General features: G+C 34.3%; 1 protein-coding gene across 1 annotated transcript in view; it reads right to left on the bottom strand.

Moving 5' to 3' along the window:
* Positions 1-24,832, bottom strand: part of SNTG1 (syntrophin gamma 1) — a 330,206-nt gene that overhangs the window by 118,919 nt on the left and 186,455 nt on the right. Inside the window, 4 exon segments of the mRNA XM_008644917.2 lie at positions 7,428-7,469; positions 7,577-7,620; positions 10,021-10,078; positions 16,182-16,238. Of these exon segments, the coding sequence (XP_008643139.1) occupies positions 7,428-7,469; positions 7,577-7,620; positions 10,021-10,078; positions 16,182-16,238 (201 nt within the window).

Genomic DNA, 24,832 nt, shown 5'->3' with positions numbered 1-24,832 from the left:
CTGCAATCACTGATTCAGAAATCATACATGATCTGAAATGCACAGGGGATTTTGAATATGTTTTGTATTTGATTTCCCATGTAAACATGACTGAACAAAAGATGTCAGCATAACCTCAAGACAACTGAGACATGATGGACATTTTGTGAAACATGCCTGTCTATTCATTTACTATGTAAGTACATCATACTCAGAATAGTATAAGAAGAGAAGGCATTTCAGAAAATCTAGAAACATCCTCCGTACTTTTTATTGCAAGCCAGTGTTTAAATATGGGAGTTTTTTGATGTAGAACAGTCCCTTGAACTTTCCTTTTAACAGGTCAGCACAATTAGAATCTTTTAAATGCTCTGAATCACTACTGGCTTGACAAGGGCATGTGAAGTGAAATAGAGCTATGAACATTTCCTATTTTAAAGATATATGTCATTATCCTGGTAATGCCAATTCAGCCTGAGCAGTGACTATTTCCCATTTTGCTCAGAAAAGTATTAACAGCACAGGGAGGTACCAACTCTTGCAGGTCTCCGAAGAAAAATCCAGAGAACGTGTAACTTGTAATTTTTACTGAAGAGCTGCTTTGCTCAGTAACCAGACCTGCACACTTGTGACCTGTGAAACTCTTACTACTGCAAGCTGTTGTACTTGCCACAGCCTTCCAAAACAGCTGACAAGAAACAGGTACTACCAAACTGAACTTGTATGAAGACATCAGTACTATCAGGGCAAAAGCAAGAAAAAAATACATCTAGAAATAGGCCCAGTGCTGACAAACAGATACCAAAACACCAGTACCATACTGTACCATACTAGTGGTTGAGAAGTATGGGGTTGGCCATCTGGAAACCTCCTTGTATCCGGCTGGAACAGGCCAACACTGGATACTATTGAAAAATTATATAGAGTCCATTCTCCTTTCCTCTTCCTCCTCCACCGAACAAACTGTCAAAAGACAAAGACCCAATGTAGAGAAAAAAAGACCTAAAAATATGTACAGGTGTTAGATAACCCCTGGATTAAAAGTTTTCTCCTGGCACCCATTTGATTTTACTATAGCCAGAACAATGACATTTCTGATGAGTGATGTCAGGTATTTTTAACTGCTGGGAAGTTGTCAGAAAACTATGTGTGTGCACATTTGCACTTCTTTGAGCATGCCTCCTGCATGTGACCCCTCCTGGCTAGTTAAATGAGTGCACCTGCTCTATTCTGTCCACTGTGCTCTCTCAGGTCCAAATCAAGCCATTAGAAATACAGAAGTTGCCTTTTAGAGGTGAACATTTGCTTTCAGTGTATACCACATGGTTGTTGCCTGTTTAAAGAAAATGTAACTGATTCCAGTTGGATAGTATTTTCTAGTCCTTATGGGTAAATGAAATCCTCTTAATAGTGACCAGAGAAGATAATTTCCATGCCCATAGGAGTTTTCATTTTTCCTACATTAAGTTGGAGTGTTTTGTGTATGTTTACTTCTTCTGCCTTTTGGAGGCTATGCCCAGAAAGGAAAACACTGAGTCCCTGAACTAAAGTGTGTGTAGCTCCACAGCTGGGAGATGCTGTGCAGCATGAAATATTTCAAAAAGTCTTTTGGAGGGTGAAGTACACACACATACAAATAAAACATGAAAATATTTCTACTTGCTTCCTAAGGAAGCAGAGAAACCTGAATCTTTACAGCAAAAACATCAATGTAAACAAGGTCACAAACAAAGCATATTTGATGGTACACACTTTAAATCCACTCCTCAACTGTTTTTTTCTTTGCAGCTCAGGTTTCAGAATTAATAGACCTGTATGACAAAGGAGGAACCAAGGACAGTTATTTGAAGGATGTTGTGCCGTAACTAGTGATTCAATCTTTCACTCTATCCCACTAACCTCTAATGGATTTTTGCTTTGAAGACTGTAGCCATGTAATAAGGAAATAACAATATTAATCATGTATGCTTGGTATTAGTCATGACAGCATGTTCTACTCCCTTCTATTAAAACTCAGCAGTAATGATGAGTGGTTTTAAAAGATGAAATCTTAATAAAATGACTAATAGATCTACAGGTATCTTGAGAAAAAGAAATGAAAATATATATTAGGATGACGAGCAACATATTAACATATTGTAAAAGTCTAGTGTGACAGTAGTTGAATAAATTTAAGATTTTACTGAGTTTAGCACAATAAAAAAAAATTAAACAATAAAAAGACATAGCTAAAACCAGATTAGAAAAGCAGATGAACACATATTAAGAAAACTACTCCAGGATATATCCAGATTCCAGGCATTTCCATAGTAAAGTATTTACAGAAAACAGTAGACTATTTACAGCTGCTACATTCTTTTCCACTTGATGGACACATTTCAAATCTGTGCTGAAATATTTGACAGATTATTATTAGCTCAAATTTAATGAGCATTAAGGATATTCAATAACAGGTATTTTCATTAATTGTGCCAGGGTAGGTAAAGTGACATCAGTTTTATTATTGCTGTTATTATTGTTATTATTATTATTACTCAAGTCTCAGATAGAAAACAGATTAGCAGCTGTACAGAAAAAGTAAAAGTATTGGATTTCCAGAAAGTTTACATTTCAATTTTAAATTCAGAAGTGAAAAACTGCACCTAGATTACAGTGTTAGAAGCACCAACTGTGCAGCTTCCAGATTTAAAGTTGCCATTCTGTCTAGAGGGGAAAGGATTAAATGGCTGTACCGTGAGTTATAAAGTACAGGATTTCTGCAATATGAGAAGGTGGTAATCTGTGTTTGCAGGTTGCTGTTATCACTTCATGAAACTGCAAATATCAATGCAGAGATACTTTTCTATAACAGATTCAGAAGTACTTCATAGAATTCAGAGAGCTAAATCTGATAATAGTCTAGGTCTCTGTTTCACAGTTAAGGAAACAAAGATAACATAAAAAACATAATTTACCAAAAGACACACCTGCAAAGTCAAGATGGATTGAAATTTCAGATCATTTGGTTTCCAGTCCTGTCTTAAAAATCTAATATGCTATTCTTCTGCTTAAAAACATTTACAAAAAACATTGCCAAAACTATTCATAATGAGTTTTAAAAATCAGTTTGAATGAAACCATAGTTTTAAAGAAACAGGCCAGAGTAAGAGTTTCATCAGTTGCAGATGATTGCAGTTGAGCAACAACAATCCCTACATTGCCAGTTTCATATAACACAAATGACTCATGGAGATTCAGCACAGTTACAGCCCTGCTGTGAATGCTGAGAAAAGGGGGAAGCAAAAGATTCAATGCAGTGCATGAGGACATCTCATGTCAGGCCATTCTGCTGGAAAAAAACAGTGTCTTGTGCAAAATGCAAGCAGTGGGTGAATTGAACCACAGTGCTACATATTGTAGTTACCTCTACATAAAATCCACCAAAGCCTAAATACCTATTCTGTCTTTATACCTACCTGCCACTACATGAGCTTTTCCTGTTGCTTTTCAAGGAATGTCGGAATGCCACATTAGCTGACACATGAAAGCTACCATTTTTCATTTGAAACATTCCCTGAATGTTCCCCAAATGCAAGAAATAAAAAATTACTTCATATCTATAGTCATTTAATTTCTTCTATTTCCTAAGAGAAAAAAACTAGATGCTAAGATCCAAAGAGATATGTAACCATAGTTATTAATACTGCCTGAGATGTTTTATTCACAGCATTAAGAACAGAGACAATCTTAAACATATCAGCCTTCATTCAACTGGAACTCTACCTTGGCTCTAGATGATTTGGTGCACTACAACCCTGAACAGTAGATCCAACACAAGGTTTTTGGCCCCTGCAACTGAACTGACATACTTTCCTACTCGTAGCCACTCAGAAGTAGCTCAAGGGCCTCTCACTCTCTCCCCAAACCTTGTCCATTGGTGGTGGTGTAGTGGCTAGACCCAGAACCACCACAAACGTCCATACAACAGTATTATATTGGTGCTCGTCTACCCATCTTTATAGTTGGACAATAAATGGAGGTAAAAGCTAGAAATACTTTAATTTCCAGCCTTAAGAATAATCATATCTATTATGGCGGATAACCATATCCACTAGGTGTCTAGATTGACAAACTACACATTGTTGGACCTTATTAATTAGACAAAAGCTGAAACTCATAGGTCTGCCTGTGAATAATCCTAATTTCAGCCTTCTAAAATTCTTGCTGTAAAATTTAAAGGAGAGTCTACTGGAAGAGGAGTAATTAATAAATCATGAGTAGAAGGAGCACAATGTCATGTAATTTAACAGATACAATGGACTCTCCTTCTACATACAAGTTTATATTGCATTTTTTGGGCTCAAACTGCCAGTTTGAGAGATCCTGTGAGATATTTTTTAAGAGAATTGCTAGATTACTTTTTTTTCTGCAACCTCCTCCTGTGTTGACACTTCACTAGAGAGATCATGTATTTACCTTACCACATGAGAGCACTAAAACTGAAGCAATGTTATGCTGTACTCAGTTGGGGGTCTTTACAACCCAAGAGAAACAACAATCTGACAGTCAGTCTTTGATAGAAACTCATCATGCTTTCATGGTAGGAATAATATTTTCACCTTCTACAAGCAGAAAACTAAACTCAAGATTAAGTGACTCATCTAAAGATAACAAATAATCATAAAGGAACCATGTAAAGGCTTCCAGTAAAATACATTAAGAACTGACTAAACCTACCTATCTAGGCATATAGGAGTCTATCAGTCTGTCTGTTTATCTATCTATCTATGATCTGTATCAAAAGTAATGAAAGACAATAAAGACAACAGAGTGCCCACAACATTAAGATAACTAAGATCACTGTACATTGGGGAAAGATTCTCCCTGCTATGAAAGATGACATGAGTTTGATTAAACTACCTAACCTTGAAATTCAAATAATTTTATATCCATAGTACAGTTATCAGTAAAGCAAGGTGAAATACCAGTGTCATACAATAGGCTGCAGTGATTATGCCACAGATTTTTCTTTGCAGAGCTATGAAGATATGACATATCCTTAAAAAGTTTCCACAAGTAGCAACAAGTTTTGCATCTAGGAAAAGAGAGAATTCTCATCAGAGTCACACTGCAAATATAAGACTGAATTTTCTACAGGTATCTTCAGCACTACCCACTGAAAAAAATTCCACACTGCTTTACAAGGAATATTTTCTAAGACATTAAGACAACCCAAACACTAACATATGTACCTGCTAAGCCTTAATTAGTAACAGAAAAAATCAGAAAGAAACAAAGGTACAAGCTCAGGTGTCTTGCAGAGCCATTTCAAAAGTACCAAGATGCAATAAGGATTGAAAATTAAGTTTCAACTCCTGTTCAAATCCCTGCTGCGAGCAACTAGGCTCCACACACTTCCTATTTTCTCTATATTACCTTGAGGTTAAAGCTACAGATCCTGTATTTGATAAAGACCCTACAAGACAGAAGTGCTAGAACAACTCCAGCTGCAAAGGACACACTGCAGACAAAACCCCACCTGCAACTCCTGCTGGCACACCAGTTGATGTACTTCTCCTTTACTGAGGGCTAAGCCTAAACCCACAGGTTACTGCACAATGCAAAACCACATCTATTACCACTATAGCAGCTTTACAACAAATTTACTCCACAAACACGTAGCATATGGCAGTGAATGTTTCCAAAAAAATGGATTATCAGAGTCCATTTACTTTGGCTTTTTTATATTATATATTTATAACTCTTATGCATATTTTAGTTTATAAAATGTCATATGGACATTTGATCCTATTTAAATATTAGTTAATATTTACTATTAAAAATTAAAAATTATTCTTAATTAAAATAAGGATTTAATTTAAAATTTATTTGCTTCTTAAACTTTGAAACCATTTGCAAATACATAAATGCACATTCAAAACTGATAAGACACCATTTTTTTTTATTCCTAGAGAATTATCTACAAGGAGTTTGAGAAGCGGATTATGTTAGATAAACAAGGTATAAATCAAAATTTAATATGATAACACTTGCTACTCTGTGTCAATCCCCCCTTTCAGCTTTTCCAAAATCTCTTTCCTTGAACATGTTTCAACCTTATCATAAATACCCAACCGATTTATGTATCATTTTGAGGGTTAAGAAAATGTCTCAGAAAACAGAAAAGCAAGTCCTGATGTCCATACCAGTTTTCAGTATGCATTCAAGGCTACACTTTTAGTAATATCTTTCTCATGTTTTTTAATTTCAACATTTAACTTCCAACATTTAAATCCCACTGAGAGATTTGCCAAATTAATGCATATTAAAAAAATCAACTGCAGTAAACTTATAGAATATTTACAACCTGATCACTGTCGCACAGACAAAACTTAAAAGCAATATAAGTATGACTATAAGCCAGTATATACAGAAGGGGGTATTATGAAGGCTCTGAAGAATGAAGCAGGATTTGCTGTACAGATTTCCAAAAGGAAAAAAGTGTGCAAATGTACTCTGAAGAATAGTGCAGTGATCTAATCTTTCAACCTGCACTAAACCCGTTCATCAGAACTTCATCTTTATTAACTCCTGCTCTCTATACCTGAGCAGCACATGTTCGATGATCTGACATATAGCAGAATGCTGTATGAAACACAAAGAATGTCCTTGAATCAGCAAAGTAAGATTCAGAAAGATAAGCTTTCAAATACAACAGTACTACATTATTTTAAAAATACAGGTAAAAATTCTCCTGAGCTAAACAGGATTTAAAGGTAATTTATTTGGTAATATTCTAACTTCTGGCACGATTTTCTGAAATATAGGGTTTCCTGCATCTGAAAGTACTTAAGAAGAGTCAAAAAGTCAAATACAACAAAAGTACATGATGTGTTTCACAAAACTGATTAACCTATGGAACCAGCCTACCACAGACTTCTCAAAAATTCCTTCTCTAGAAGAAATCTCCTTAATACACTGTTATTTTATACCCAAAATGATAACAGCTTAACTAAAGGAGAAGAGCACCCTGATAAGGAACAGCCAGAGGACGAGAGGCAGATGAATACTTTTGTCTCTTTCTTTTATTTAAAGAACCAAACAACAAATCTCCAACATACTGCAAATTACAGCTTTTGAAATTAAAATGACCTCGCACAGCCAGAAGGGTGTAGCACTGCTGAAATTTGACAGCTATAAGCGGGAAGAAGAAATGCTGGAATATGTACAGCTCAAATCTTCATAATAAAACAATCACCTTTAATATAGAAAAGCCTAGCTGAGAAGAGCAATTACACAAACTTAGGAAGAAAAGATTGCACTTTGTTGCTTGTCATGTTAGAAGGTACAGTCATATTGGTTTAGGAACAACAGTAAAACAGCTGATACCACTGCATTGCTATCAGCGTACACCATCATTTCAGCAACTACAAAAGACAAAAAGTAGACTAAAAAACAGAAAAGCTCACCACTTCTTCATGCCTGCATTTTCTCACATTAATTCCATTAATCTGTTATTAAAAAGATAAAGAGAAGACTTACTCTACATTTCATAAGCATAGATTTCATTTCACTTTTGTAGAAAAATACAGACAAAATAATTTGCAGTTTTACTCACCTGTAGAATTGCATCTCCTATAAAGAGCAAACCTGAAAGTTCAGCTGAAAACAGAAAGCATATTTTTCACTCACTTTGTACAAAACATCCAACATTTTGTGAACATGAATTCTTATTTAATGTTTTTGCATAATTTTTTAAAACTTCAACCCAAAACCTGATAAAAACCCCAACATAAAACTACCAAATAAATTATTTGTATTTTGTTTTTTAAACCCAAATTACCACTGTATCAGTGGTACAATAAAAGAGGCTGTTAGCCCAAGCACTAGACTACGAAATTTCATGCATCAGTCCTTTGGCAGCTTTCAGGCCATTCTGGTGAGGTGTGGTATATTTTTCTGGCTAGAAAAGGACTGCAGGACTAGGTCTTATTTGACTGTGAGAGATCATTTCTTGCAAAGAGAAAAAAGCAACATGGAGACTCCAGAGCTACTTATGAATGACAAATCTAATTTTGAAGCTTTTACCAAATATAAAGGACCTTTTAGATCCTGCATCTTTGATAAATAACAGGGACTATTAATGCTGCATAACACTTAAATATGCTGAAGAGCTAGAAAATCAATATATCATTAAAAAAATTGCCAAACTGAATGTGATTTTTAAAACAAAGCTGCATCACAAAGACATTTACAAAATCTAATTCTACACTTCCATTTTTTAAACACTGTGCTCCATTTCAGAGCTATCTGGTGCAAACACACCTTATAAGCATACCAGAAATATAACAAAGATTATTTAAGTGTCTATAAAGAAGTTAATAACTCCCAACATGAGAACTAAGGAATGATAACAGATTACATGCAATTATTACCCACAGTATTCCATATCATTACAGAAGATACTGTCTGGAAAAGGCTAGTATCTGACTTGATCCAAAAACTTTACTTATTTACATGAGCTTTAAAATTATATTGAATCCATATTGACATAAATTATGACACTCAAATCCGCATTTGAAGGAATGGTTCTATTAGCTATCTTTAACAATGGATTGTTAAATTATTGCAGGACAGACATTCTGATTTTTTTGGAGGCACAGGCTTTAGGTCAAGCAGTATTTTCTTTATCAAAGTTCCCTAGTCCAGGCACACAGCATGACATTTTCTACATCTCAAGATAGCAGTCTCCTACACAAGAGATGTCCCTCAAAACTAGCTCTCTCAAAATCAGCAGCATTTTAAGTGAAAGCAGTAATGAATTGTATCATAGCTAAGTACGGGGGCTAGAAACAATGTAACAGCTCCTGCAGCAAAAAAATAATGACAAAAATAAAATTGCACTTCAGTGTGCCCAATTAAGTATATCTTTCTTATTTTTCCTGAAGTGCTTAATAGCATTTTAATAGCTACTGCATGTAATATATGCCACATTTTTACGTATTACTTAGTTATATGTATACTGAAGAGAATGTAGTCACAAGTATAACTTCTTAAGGTTAACCTAATGGCCTTCCTTAGGGACTCATTCCATGCTCCTCCTTAGCCTCCCTAACTCCAACTTTCACATCTACCTTTCAGGGCTGGCTTTCAGCTCTCAATATGCTGATTGCTCCACACCTTTCTTTATCTGTGTGGGTGAATGTGAGACTTTTCTTATGCTGGCACATTTTGGTTGAGGAGAAGCTAAATTCTAGAATTACTGCATTACAGATGGCGGGAAATGTTTCCAAGTTTACATTTCTGGCCTTGCACAAATAAATACAAACATAACAAAGATATTAAATACACCATATTAGTACTGGTTCACAACCTTCCTCCCTCATAATTGTGCACATCTTGAGCTGTTTAACTATTATCCATGTATCATTCCAGTAACTTCAAAACATTGCCAGTTGATACAGAGATTCAGCACCAGCTCTGTTATTATTAAGTATGGTCAAGACTTTTTGCAGTAATGATTTTGCAACATATGAGCTGCTGCAAAGGCTGACACAGCTCAGCATCTAATGCTGAAATAACATAGGAGTATTATCAAGGTTCTGCAATTTGCCACCCCTGTCTCAATATTACCTGACTAACCAGGTTAAGAAGTCATGCATTCTCCTGCTGTGTTACCGTGATTTCAGAGGCAAACATTTGATCTGCTACAGCTTCCAGAAAATAACTGGGAAGTGAAAGCCAGTAAATCATTGTCTTTTGTTAAATTTGTTAAACATTTTCATTCTATAAATACCTTCCTATTTCTCATCTTAAAAATAATGCTTTACAAGAATCTTTTATTAAAAAAAAAATACATTGAAGACTTTACAAACTATTCCAAATATCAATTCCGTACTTTTTCAGAGAAAGTTTCTGAGGAAGAGATCATAAAGACATGGGAGAGAAAGGGTTTGTTTTTTGATAGTATTTGTTTAACACTGAAGAATCTCAAGATTTAATACATCTTTCTTTAAAGGGAACATTAAAGAACAGTGTAATAAGCTGATACCTGATACCCACCTCTTTGTTCTTTGGAAATCTTGGAAATGACCACTGGAATATTATGTTCTGCCCCACCCTGAAAACAGAATAAATGACAATCTTGTCAGTCACTAAAAATACCTTTTTGCTTAAAGTTACATTTTACCCTTTCTCTAAATGCAGTTTTTAGAGAGACTGAGAAAATAACTCTGATTCTGCATTTCCTCTATTTTTTAATGAATATTTGATTGTGATTAATTCCTTATTGTGTCACATAAAGAAGTTCTCAGTTGCCATCATTAGCTCAGAAACTGAATTCAGAACTCTACCAGACTTGAAGAAAAAGGACATCAGTTTCTGTGAATTCTGGAGCACTTAATGTATGAAATGTGTCCTGTAAAAGCAGAATGGCCATCCAACTACAATGGCAACCACACTGTGTTTTCACGCTGGCTAGAAGGAGGTAAACAAAAGCACAAGAAAGAAGGTTTGGACTTTTCATCTCAAAAGCATCCTTTATTTGTTTCTGTCTGTCACACAAGAGTGAAGAGAACAGTGGCATAAGTAACAAGAAACAGAAAAAGGAACATTAAGAAATGGAATAGTAGGTGTTCAATAAATAGGGAGAAATAAATGAAAACCGGATGATAGTTCCAACAGCTCAACAACAATTCAATGCTGTTGCTTCATTCAGTTTATCCTGTTGGGACTGGAAACATTTACAGTCCTTAAGAAAAAAGTAATAAAAATAAATCTTAAATGAAAAGGAAATTCAAAGGAAGGTAAAGGCAAATATACAGAGAGACACAAATATTTTTTCCTCTGCAGAGAGCATGAAAGTGTACACTCAAATGCAAGCTGTACAAATTCAGGTCACCAGAAACCACTGTCTGCCGCATTGTTGTTTGGCCTAAGAATCCTGGTTAAGGATTTGCTTACTCTTCTTTTCAGCAGACAGTTTTACTTTGGAAATGATGGCTTTTTTAGGTCCAGGTATCTGGTGTCAAGGTGTGAAAAGGACTGACACAGGTATTTTGATGGCCTCAGGAACAGCACATGTCCCTTCTTCATACAATCACCAAGTGTTTGAAACTGAACAGACTCCTGCACTCAACACCTCTTTCTGTCATGGAATAAAGATTAATTTCCTGTGACACTGTAGAATGTTAAATAGGCTAAATGTTCCTTTTGCTAGTGGCTATTAATGCAAATGGCCCTAAAAACACTGAGTTAATAGGGATCTCAGTAATATTACAACAATTTTTTGTTTACAGGAAAAGTTCTACTGGCATTGCATGAGATGAGTGTTGACAAGCACAGAACATATCAGTATTTCTAGCACAGACTGAGTATTGACTCCACAAAGACCAGAGGCTACCATCATTACAGTTAGGCTGAGGGATGTATTCAGACTAATTAAATTGAAGCATTATAGCTTGCTGAATATCTCTCAGTAGTTTTCACCAGAGAAACAGCAACAGCAAAAGTTGGCTTCACTGCAGATAATGAGTTCAAGCTCAATATATTTTAAAGTTTTAACCTATACCCTCCAGATTTCTAGTCACATACAAATTTAATTTTTTTCAAAATTTTTCAAACAACCAGAAAAAATAACTTTGTCATTTTCTTTCTAAGCTTCCAAGTTACATACATGTTGCTCTATTTAAAGCCCAGCAAAGAAGTATAAGGTTTAAAACTGCCTCTCTGCCTCCTTAGACTCGGGGCTCCATTAAAGCCGTAATTTACTTTTATTACTAAGCGAGCCTGCAATGCACACAATATGATTATTCCTCCCTTGTATTGAATCTACCAAAATGCATTTACACGGCAGGTCTGAAGAAGCTTTCAGTGATGTCCTACTGAAGAGAATTATCTCCTCTCATTGTATCCGAGTCTGACCTGCATGAAGGCTTCTTTTTAAATTAGTAAAAGGATGTAGTGCCTACTATTCTAGGAAACAAAAAATCAAAACAGGAAACAGAAAATAGCTGACCACCTATCTATACCCGGTCACTGTTAGCAATTTGTAGCAAACTGTATGTATTCTGCCAACATCTTGTTGAATACTACTTCAGGTTGATACTGCAGCCTTGCATCCTGCATTCTCCATACTTGATTCTCTGTCCTGTATAGGAAAAAAATGTATGTGTGTCTAAAATCTGGTTTTACAGTCTCAGGGGACACTCTTCTGAAGAAATCTCTGGGAACAGAGGCAACTTTTCCACTGCTTTAAATTTTCTCTTCCTCTAGTATGGACATGTAGTTATAATCCCAGACAAAAATACATCAAGTAATGAAGACTTAATGGCTCAGACCTCTACCAGAGTCTTATCTTGATCTTTGTCAAGCAAATTTTCTTTGTCATTTTTCCTTAAGCAGGGACAGATAAGCCTGGAATAATGGCAGCAACCCACCTGCAGAGGTGGTCCTGCTAGAAGAGGCAGAGGAGGCTCTAATCACTGACAGCTGTTTGAAGGTCACTGTCCTGGATGTTGGCCACTACTGGTGAGAGGTCATCCACACCTCCATTCAAAGTTTCACATGATATACTCCTAAAGATTTTTGCTTATTCCAGATTTCATGTGTGAGGGTTTTTTTCAGAAGTTTTTGACATATGAAAAGTAGGGCAACTGAAAGCAGTAACTTTTACTAAAAAAGGCTTGGGGTTTTTGGCTCTAAATATAACAAGGAAATTACTTTTTTATTTTCTAAAGGAAAGAGTTTATAAAAGATCAGACCAATTGCTGGACTTTATCATCACCAGAGTTAGACAATGTAGGGGACTTTCTGACTTCATACTAAAAGGCAGCATTTCTACTAGTGAAAATAGCTTTAGGGTCTACTGCCACCGAATTTTTTGACTGAGTCAAACTGAAAAGTCATACTGAATCTCAGAAGATCTGTGATGCTGTCCACCATTTTAAAAGAATGATCAAAACAGAGGCAGGAAAATGGCAGTGTACTGTAGTCCTGATAGCCAGGAGTCAGACTTAACTGCAAACCTCAACTTGTTTAATGAACTACCAATTTTGTTGCCTATTTCTTCAGGAACACTACACTCCAACTATTGAAAAAACAGGGTGTTCTTTCAAAAATCATACACTTAGCAGCATCTTTTGTTGAAACTCTGCATCTCAAACTAGTCAGAGATGTGATAAATGACTAAAATACGACACTACACTTACCAAATTCTACATCTATGTCCATGGCTATTCTTTCACACACACATATTTAACAGGAGACTTCAGAAAAGAGAATATAATTCCTTCAGAAGAGTGTAAACCAGAGCAGGTCTGCTTCAAATTCAATCACAGTTTCAACACTAACTTCAGTTAAGACGTACAGCAAAACACAAGGTTTTCAAACCTTAAAAGAGCGGACTACAATCTATTTTTAAGAGGGCTGAAGTTTAGGTCTTGGAAAAAAGTCAATCCTACAAGCAGGTTTTTTTAAGCAATCTGCAGAATTTCTGATTTTTACAAATATAGTTGGAACACCCGGGTTATAAGAGAAGAGATTTTCCCTCACAGACAAATTAAAAAAAAAAAAAAAAAATTAGTTTAATTTTGGAATTATAATCAATTTGTCCTCTGCTCTTAAGAAAAAAAGATAATTCCAAGGCTCCAAAATACTTGCAGTGGGATAAGACATTTTCAAAATTGACTCAAGAGAAATTTAAAAGGTGACTTTATCGTGTGAGATTTCTGACAGTAAATGGGTGTTTTAAGGTAGCAGAAAAAAGAGACATGATAATGCCCCAAACCTAATTGCCAAAACTAAGCAAATTCATAACAAAGCACAAGCAAGTATTCTAAAGTGAGGGCTATTAATCACTGTACTGCTGTAATTAACACCTCAGATAAACGGCATCCTCTGATATGCACCACAGCCAGAAAGCAAGTCCTTAAATAACCCCTATCTTTAATTAGTCTGGGAGTAGTAAGATAACAGAAACTACCTTAGTACATGGGGCTGTGGAAATTACTGAGACAAGGGGGAGAGGCCTCAGTCCTTCCCACTCTTTCAGGGTTACTTGTAGACCTCTACTTTCTGGCACAACTTCAAAATAATTGCATTTCTATTTAATATTAATAACAAATATGAGTTCTTTGTTAAAGTTCAGGAATTTTACAAAACAAAACAAAACAGCAAAGTTTTATTCATCTGCAAGAAGAAGCATACCATAATTAAATGACACATTTTAAACAGAAAACTGGCACTTTGCAGAGTATTTGGAACTGACATGTCAGTTCATGCCATAAATAAAAAGTCCATTTCAGTGAGTCTTCATAAAGTTTGCCTACTAAAGTAAAAAAGGAAAATTACTATAAGTTCCAGTTCTAAGGTGTTTCTTACAACTAGCTTAAAATTATGATAGTAATAAATTATATTAATTATTTTTTTAAGATTGTGCTGGCTATCCAATTGCTTGTCCATCTTTGTGAGAATGTAGAATTACTAATAAAGTGACCTAGCAAAAAAGGTCCCACATTGATTTTTTAAAAATTAAGTAATTTTAGAGTAACAAATCATACTACCTGATATACACCTACAGAAAATCCTGGACCATAGAATTCATTTTCCTTATTTAATCTACACCATCCAAGCAAGTCTGGGTTTCCTTTCTTTTAAAGAGATTTCTTTTCTCTTTAATGACATTTTTGTCATTATTTCATAAGTTATTGTACTTGTGGTATTTCATAATCTGATTGCTAGTTACTTCAAAAATTAAAAATTGTCTATTCATATCTGACTTTATGTATCTTCGCCTTTCCATTACTCAGGTTAATTTTGATCAAAATATCTATGATATAAAATAATCCTAGAAAATGGGTATCTTGCTCTAAAAAGGTAAGAATATAGTGCTCTACTAATTTAAAAAAGACCATTGCACATTAACTATTTAATTTATATTTATCAATGATATTTTATTTTATGCAATGTCCACAATATTAAGTAATGGGATCTTGAGATTGTCAACAATGTTAATTCTAAATGATAACTCATTATAAAGTATACATAAAAATCAAGTTTATTGACTTGAGATTTGTTTTCCAGTCATCTAAAGTCCTTACTACAAGCAGTTATTTCTTAGCACCATATAAAAACTCATTTACCCATATACTTGATTTTACACTGACATTCATTACTTCATCATTTTTCAGTGAACTGTAACCTACAACGATATTGGAGGACAAGAAAACTTGAGTGTTGTTGACCAAACTGATGAGAAACTTTGGTGACAAAATAGCAATTAGTTTTCCTTGAACAGAGGTCTTCATGGGTCAATAAGATAACAGCAAGCACACCAAGACATTTTTAAAAATTAATATTTCTATTCAGCAATATTCTTATCAATGATAACACAAATGCACATTAATCCTTCTTATAAGGAGTCACTTATAAGGTCAGTACTAGCAGATGCTCATAGGAAAATCTATACTTTCACTATATATGAATAATTTAGGCCTCTTTGCATTCATGTGAAGTACACTTCATTTTTTCCATTGCTATCTTGAGACTAAGAACTGCTGAGTTTAGAAGATAAACTTAATCTTGTGTTGTCTACACTCAGATTGAACACTAAGGTAAGGTTTCCAAAATCATAGACTATAATAATAAAAATTATTAAACCTTCCTCTCTCTCCTAAAAAGGATCACCTACACTTGTATATGTTCTTAAATCTTACTGAAGAAAGCAAAAACATGGTAACATGATAAATTGCTGTCTGTGCTTGATCTACAGAAAAATAAACAATACAAGCAAGCAATAAGACTTTCTGTCCCACTAAAGAATTGCAGTGAATTAATGTGATATTCTTTGTAGGACAATTGATGATGAACTTACTGGCTGGTCCATGTGCCTGCCACTGTAATTTAGTATTCATTAACAACTATTTAGATTAGAGAGCAGTTGAACACAAGTACAGTCTATACAGTTGAAAACACTTCTCAACTCTTATATAAAACCTTATCACAGAGTTGGTCAGCTTGAATTTTAAGGCAATGATTGCCTTCCACTCCATAGGGCAGCATAGTTCTGGTTGCCTGCTGTGACAGTATCTAACACACAAGAATATGTTTCCTCTCTTCTTTCTAGTCCTCTAAAATAGAATTTGCATTCATTAACAGTAACATTGATTATATACAAAGACACACTTTGTGTAATATGGAATAATAGACCAAAAAAATCCTCTTACCTTTATACTTAATCCAAATCCTCCTACAGTCTGTCTTCTAATTGTTACTGTTCTTTCCTGGAAAAAATAAATCAAGTTTTGCTGGATTTAATGTCTTCTGCCAGAAAACTATATTCGTACTTCAATAAGTTTTTTCTGTGTTTCCATCCTACATTGATTTTTGTTGCTTTAATGAAGTTCTGAGTTCCTGAACTGAAAATCCCATGAAACCTACACTGCAGAGGAAAAAGACAAAATCTGGAAGAAAAGAAGAGATCCTGCCTCAAAAAAACCCCCAAAAAATAATTTGTTCAATTCACACCATCCTAGCCAGTACTGCAATGAGCTAAGAACAGAACTGTAGAGTTGGACAATTATGGCACAGCACACACATGTCAGAGGTTAAGGCCTTGACTAGTCCTAAATTGGTCCCACATGCAGGTTGATCACTACATGCTGAAGAACATACACTGCACTCCTGTAGTGCATTTTCCAATTTAGTGTCATCTGAAAGGTAAACAACTTGTGCATGCCAAGACCACTCACTGATGTGAACCAAAGCATAACAAGTGCACACATCGCATAAATCCATTTCAAAGCACACTAATGATCCAAATTAGGAAAACAAAAACAGAAACAAAACCCACCAAAAGCTAAATACAAAAACAGCCACTGTTGATCTCAAAGCTATGGTTTAAAAATTGCAACCCATAGCCTATAACTATTAAAAGCAGGCCATCTTTTTCCTTTTATTGCTTGTCCTAAAATTTGTGCTGTAAAAACTGTAGGCTACTATCTGTCTCAAATAAAAAAAATTATAAAAAATACTGTTTTTTTCTTTGTCTGTCTGTTGACTTTATACCCAAAGATCATTTAGAATTAGTACATTTAGGCAGTGGTAAAATAAATTACTAGCAGATATACCATATATCCAGATTCAAATATATCAATTTTATGGATTTCTGAATGTCCTCTACATGTGGTCTAGATTTTATACTCATTTAATTACATATATATCTATTTCATGGCATAAGTCTGCATGTATGTTTTAACTACATATGTTACATTTAACTGTATTTATTTCAGCACAATCAGCATAGATTGCCAGCGTCAGTCCGATTTCAATAGATCATCAGGAATGTAGCAGTGACAGAGAAGACAGAATATATACAGATGTATTTTTTTACTTCCTTACTTCCTTTACATAAAGGAAAGTAAAGGAACTACCACATCAAAGTTTTGGAAAAATGTTATTGCTGAATTTTGGTGGAAATCAAGTCACCTTGTTTCCTTTTTTGTGTTTGTGACAAATAGGACTGAAAGACAAAATGGATTGCCTAAAATGAGACTTACCATTTATTCATTTAGGCTTGCAAAATGTAAAATGCTTGCAAAATGTAAAACGCTTGCATATATTTATTCTAAGAAAAAGGTACATATTTTGCTGTTAAATAGCCAAATATTTCAATTTTTATTTCTAACCTAAACTTCTAAAAAGGAACTTTCAAAATGCAGTTTCCATAGACTGGGTTCAGGCCACAAACTGCACTTAGAAAACCTTTTGTCTGCCACAGTTTCAGATGCAGGTAATACTGCTGACAATATATTCAGGATAAACCAATATAAGCCACATTCTGATGTGCGGTCTAAGCTGAGTTTACAGAAATGAACACAAAACACTCAGCTGTGGCTCCACTGGGAGCTGTATTTTTCCTGTTAACTTCATCTCATTTCCACCTCCAGCTTGTGTTGAACATGGAGCTAAAAGCAGAAACTTGACTTGTACACTCTAGCCAATATATTCTGGTATTTTTTGTTATACATGCCCAAATCAAATAGGACACACTTGTGCTAAGATGACATTGAAAAATAGCAACCTTTCACTAAACTGACTTGAACTGGCTAGTGCTACATCAATAATGAATGGAATAAAGAACAACACACTTAAGGATTAAATCTCAAACAAAGTAATATTCTCAGTGAAGAACATGCAACTTCATTAAAATTTGTTGTTCATGATATGTCAGTAGTCACTGTAAATACTGGCATCTGAATATATTCTAATCTGAAGCTATGTTTTTAAAAAAACTAATAGAAAAAATGATCCTGTGGAATATTTCTGTCCTTGTTGTCTTTTTTAGCCCAACACACACAAAAGTACCCATTAAAAAGAGTCAATAAAATATACTCTTTGGTTTTCACTCAAGCAAAGGCAGACTCAAGCTAGTCGTGAAAACACCTGATATAGAGGCAGGATGTCAAATTTAACTTGGAGAATATTAATCCCTCCCTTTTGACTTTCAAAGTAACTTGAATAAGTATTTTGATGGTGGATACAAACTTTGAAATGTTTTGCCAGAAAATTCCTTTGTCCAAGTAAGTTTTATTTTGTGATTTGGACTTGCTTTATTTTATGTAACCTTCAAAAACCCCAAACCAAGCTTAATTTTCAGTGCCATTTTACACCCAGGTGAATGGAATATACTTTGTCTGAAAAGCACTATATTGTAACGTAAAATATTTTTATTATAATGATTAATGCATGAAAGAAGTTTAACCAGCAAACTGAAGCAAATTATTTTGTTCTGATGTCTTTAATTACCATTTCAAATGAACAATAACAATAATAAAATGCTTTTCTCTGGCCTAATAGCTTTAAGTTCTTAAAATGATTTCTGATTATTCATTTATAAAACACAGCAAAAGCTCTGGAAGACAACAAATTCTGTAAGTGAGGAAGTGCTCTAAGTATCCTGATTGACTATTTGTGTTGTTCAGGTTAAAAATACTGATGTTCCATTGATTTTCTATCAATATTTTTATGCTTTCCCCTGTTTTTGCACCACATGATGTTCTGTGACTGAATTTGCAGTGGTTTTGCAAATTCCAAAAGTAACTTCATCTCCAAGTTTACAAAATAAAACTTGGTTCAGATGAAGAGATACATAGTTCACTATCAAGACTACACAAAGTGTTCTGTGAGCTTGTAATTCCATTTTCACATTTGTTATCTACATTATAGCAAACAGAGGGAAGGTTAGAGCCCCTAAAACCCTTAAAAGCAAGATTCAGAGTAGTGCTCTTGCTGTTTCCTAGAACAGGAGTAGTTATCATTTTATTGAAAAACACAAAGCTGCTGCCATGTCAGCATTTTCCATGCCTCTAACTCAGAAAATTCCTTGTCCACACATATGTTCATTGACTGGAAAGGACAGATAAGAGTTTTGCCAAAAAAAAAAAAAAATTCTTCCTCAGAGCTATGCAGTAAAACAGAAACAATATTTTTGAGGGTTTCATTAAAGAGCTATTAAAATTTCTCCTTAAAATCCATATGATCGTCTGGGGAACACAAATGTCATCATGACTGAGATCAGAAGTGAAGAATGACCATGTGAGTACAGAGCAACAGTAAATAGTGAGGAAAGTAAAACACAGAATCCTGTGTAATCATTAACTATTTCTATTTAGTAAAGAGTTAATGTTATTTTTATCTTGGAGCACTGTAAAAATTCAAATATTTCTTACTGACTGTATATGATGTAAAAGGAAGTTTATAATTGCTTCACTGACTTAAAAATAATGATTAGTTAGCAATCCTTTCAAACTACTTATCCTGTATAATATAAAGCAGTCATCTGATGTGATCTAATAATCTAATAATGTGTCTCTATGAAAGAAATCAACTAAACGTTGAATGGAAGGATGAAGAAACTTCAAAAATCTTCACAAAACTGAACAGCATGTGAAACTTAAATATACCATTTCTCAGCCTTTTTCCCAATGTGTGGTTATTCATCTGGTGAGTCTGGATATTCATCTTATAAGAGTAAAGGTATGAAGAATTAGTTTGTCTAGGTACAGACAGAAAACAAGACCTCTCTTTTCAGAGGATAGAACAGAGAACAAGGTATTATACATATGGAAGAACATGATAAAAAGCTGAAAGGTTTTCAGCACAAAATAGTAGGTGGGAAAAAAGGAACAGACATGGAGAGGAATCTACAATAGCACAGTGACATGGAAAAATGTAGGGGGAAATAAAGGAGGAAAATGTTAGAACATAAATTTTAAAATGCAATAGTATAAAGATAATATCAATACACTGGCAGCAATTTCAGAGATCAACCTGTTAACATTTGATGCCATAATATATTCAAGGCCATACTCTCATATAGCTTATCAGCTATTAGTAATCCTACTACATTTTGAAATAAGAAAATAAAATGAGAATTTTTTAAAATCTAATTTAATTATTGCATACATTTTCAAGTTTTTATATCCCCTTTTTGGTAACTCTTTGCTCTTTCTTAGTGACAGTTCTTTGGATTAATTTACATGTGCAAGCTTTATACTCATTCTGAGTGTAAAGGACACAGGACACAGGTCAGTCACATTTCCAATTTCAATTAATAGTGTTAACAGGGTTTGCCAGCAGACTTGCTCATCTGCTATCAACTTCCATCACGTGGCATTTGAAGCTTGTCTCATTATTTCAATTCCTCGTGCAACTGGAGAAGGTTGGCAGTAAGGGAGGGCTGCAACATGCCTGGTCAACTGGAAATCCCCCTTCAAGTGACTGAAATAAAAAAAAGCAGTCAACCCTTCGGTTGTTCTTACTTCAAAATGTTCCCGGTACTGCAGCCTATGCTTGAAAGCTGAAACATTCACCTAAACATCTACTTATAAAATGTCTACTCATACAATTGATTCATTTCAGAAGTACTGCATTTCTTAATATAGAAATAAAAGAGAAATAAACCTATAAACCCATGGTCAGGATCTGAACTCCTACTAGGTTTCATAACATTCTCTGTAGTTTCCAGCTACTGCCTCACATCACATACTGCCACTGATCAATATTTTGGGTTCTCTGAGTTTTTTCAAAGTTGCAATATTTTTATCTTGTGGAAGAAAAGTCTTCTTCCAATGAGGAAAAGTTATTATTTTCTTTCAAATCTGGCATTATAAATGGCATTTTTAACCTCAGCTGATTGCTATGCTTTTTAATTTTAAGGAGCTGCACAAAAATAAGCTGCCTTAGGCTTTCCCTAAATAATCATATTTACATCTGTCAGATTGTCACTTTAAAGCTGTCCAGATTGGCAGGGGAAAAAAAAAGTTACCCCCATCTGATAGATACTTGACGACTTCTGTGAAAAAATGGATTCACTCCACTGAATAGCTGACAGATCCCAACAAGATAAAAAACCCAAAGATTCTTACTGATAGCTTTGTGAGGGTAACAAGAATGGAAAATGCTTCAAAGGTGACCTATCTGTGCACATATTTGCAATTCTCCTCAAGACAGGGAGTTTCATTTTAGCACTGTTTATAATATTCAACCACACATCAGAATCAAAATTGTAAATAAAGACAATAGAGAAAATAAGTCAAAACTATTATTTTCCATTTTAAGCTTTTAATTTTTTTCTTCTATTTCTATTCATTAAAATTGCTAATGTTAATTGAACTTGTTTTACCAACACTAAAATATATGACAAGAAAATTCATAATTTTGAAAAGAGAATGATCCAATGTAACAGATATAAAATTAACTCTCAGGAAGCCTCAAAAATTTAAATATTCAAGCAAGGAAAATGTAATAACTTCATCTGACTTCCTAGGCATGTCATCATTAAGTGATGTGTTCTGAATTTAAACTTATTCTTAAAAATTAATAATAGCTGTATTATTGAAAAAAAAATCAAGAACAGTCTATTGTATAAAATTTCTAACTTGAAAGACTTTTTTATAAAAAACTAAAAAAAATTAGAAAATCTCTAACAGCTAATTTTTTTTGATACTTTATGGGCTTTGTATATATTTATGAATCTTTCAGCAGTTGATTTCACAATAGCATAAGGACAACTTTAAAAGTGAGCTATCACATGTTCTTATTCTTACAGAAAAATGACTCTGTGGTTAACAATATCAGAAAACAGATCTGGCTACAGTGCAACAATTTAAGACAATGTTACTTTCTGGCCTTGGAAAAGGTGTTTATTGATAGTTTTTTCTTTATTGAAAAGCCAGTTATGGTTCATAGGCCACATTTAGATACAATTGTATCAACCTCAGATAAATGCGTGGACAAATGCCATGCTACTGCAAGAGCTGTTGCTCTATCAATTCACAAAACCATGCATTCATTTTTTATTAGTATTGAATTATGACTGATCTTCACACAAATTTCCCCCAAAGATCCTTAATTAAAAAATCAAACCACTAAAAGAAATTATTAATGTTTAATTAATTAATGCATTTACTACACAGCAGCATAGAAATAAATTGCTTGAAGGAAATGTGACTCATCCGTATGTTATCATGAGGTGAGTTAGCAGTATTTTGTAGAATATATGACCCTTTAAAAGAGCATTTAAGACAATTTTGTAAAAATGCAAACTATCCTGGTAGCTAAAAATTTGCTAGCTGCTCGCAGCTTATTTTCATTCTTTTAGAAAAAATAGTAGCTGATTCAAATAATCCATCCTGTCAGATGGTACATTGTCATAGCCTTAATTTATGGATCTCACATGCATACAGACTCTATGTATAAAAAAAATTCTGAGTACAATTAGTAAACAAAATTTATTAAAGAAAAGAAGAAAAAATCCATAGCTTCCTAGACAGATAAACTACTTATCTTGCTAAAGCACAATAATCCTTTTCCTTGAATTTCAGATGTTCATGAAAGGTGATAGAAATTGTGAGGATTAACTCAAAAATAAAAATATTGATTCTGGAATGGCAAATATTAAAACTTTTCCTAGGAATAAATCTTCTTCAGATGAGACATGCCATACGTTAGGCTGTCTCCTCTCCCATCACAATTTTTACCAAGTTCAGCATTAGGCTCTCCTGGTTAGTCCAGGCTATTGACATGTATGTCTGAAAAGACTGGGAGTTGCCTCACTGCACATTGTTTTATGGAACACCATACAGCAAACTTTTGTGAGCATAATTTCAAGTAATAAAAGAAATAGGCTTTAAATCATATATTAAGATATTCTGCAATCCTTCCATCAGTAGTGACAAGGTTCCTACGTGGTTTAATTCAGCTCTTTTCATGGCATTTCCTAACTGCCCTGGGAGAAAAAGGTGTACCTGACCTTGGTCTTATCTTCCTACCCAAGCTACTTCAACTGGGGCATACACTTCCCATAATATAAAGCCTCTCTACAGGCAAGGATATAATCTGGATTTTTAGTAACAACACTGCCTTCTACACTTTGAGTTTCACAAAATGTTCTCCTCCCAGTTTTGGTCATTTGCATTGGAGCTCAAATCTACACTGGATATCTGCTAGCAGCATAATGCTGAACCTGCTATATTTCTTCCTCTTGGAAAGCAAGTCTTTCTTATTGTACACACAATAATCTCTTTAATACTTATTGATGCAACTGTACTCCATGATCATTTGAATGATGGTTGATACTGTATGGAATTGTCGTAGGTACAATTGCTGCAGGACCCTCACTAATGCTATCATTTTTTTTCAGCCCACTAAAGAAACAGATGCTTTCTTTTTTTAGTGTATAACACTGTTTATTTTTCTTATTATCTTTCATGCACTATATTTTCTTGCTTCAAACTGTATACAATGAAAGAAGAAACAAGGTTTCTTTGCACCTCTTTAGTTTTGGAAACTAGAACTGTTTAACACCAAAAGGAAGTGTTCCAAATTAAGAACTAGGTCCTTATCCCATACACTCACATTAAACAGCACTTCATTCCTAAGGAGCCATTGACTTTATTTAGATTATTCCGCAGGATGCAGATCTGGATGCTGCTGGAACGTTAAGTGCCTGTTTAAAGTCTGTCCGACACAGAGGAGCATGCAAATTGATTCAGACTCAACAAACAGAAGAGATACTGTTCTGAACCAGAAACACAGGAATAGCCTTTCGTTCCATACCAGAGCAGCAGTGATAAAGCAAAACCTTATAATGAAATTATTTGAAGATTATTTATTTAAACAGATTAAAAATTACTTTTTCTGTTGCTACTTGTCTGTAAAATTTAACAATACTATTGTTCCTCAGTTAAAAGTTTTATTTTTTTGCTTTATGAGTTTATTCTCTGAGGCATTCAGTGTCAGTTGCTAATGAAAACCCTTGCATTGTAGAATTCAGGTAAAAAAAAGATAAATGCAGTCAGTTATCTAGAATGACAGAAAGAACAAAACAAAATCAACCAAACAAAACATAACACTAGAAAAACAAACAAAAAAAATTAAGCCTAATAAATCAGGAATAAAAATGAGAAAAAATAGAAAAAAAACCAGAACAAAACCTGTAGGACTTGTTTGATTATAGGATACAATCAAAGCACATGATTTCAGATTATTCAAATTACATGTGACAAAAGGACAGCTAAATGTCTGTGAAATGTCAATCATCCTTAGTTGGAATGAACCTAGTGCTGCAAAACCTAGTCTTAATCCCAAAGGAAATCAGGGTAAAGTGCTCAAAAGTCACTAGTCTAACAATGAAACTTCCAGGAAAAAGCATCAACACACTAATATCAATCAGTTAATGAGTTATGCATTGAATATGCAAATAATATAGGGGAGTTTAACTGGGGAAGCAAATAAGCCATTATTTTCTACAGAGCCTTTGCAAAACTGAGGAGAGAAAAACTGTAAGACAAAGCCTTACTGTGAAAAGGGAAAA

Source organism: Corvus brachyrhynchos, unplaced genomic scaffold (genome assembly GCF_000691975.1).
Source record: "Corvus brachyrhynchos isolate BGI_N302 unplaced genomic scaffold, ASM69197v1 scaffold60, whole genome shotgun sequence".
Classification (NCBI taxonomy): Eukaryota; Metazoa; Chordata; class Aves; order Passeriformes; family Corvidae; genus Corvus; species Corvus brachyrhynchos.
The sequence above is the reverse complement of the archived record's forward strand: the minus strand, read 5'-3'. Positions and strand labels throughout refer to the sequence as shown.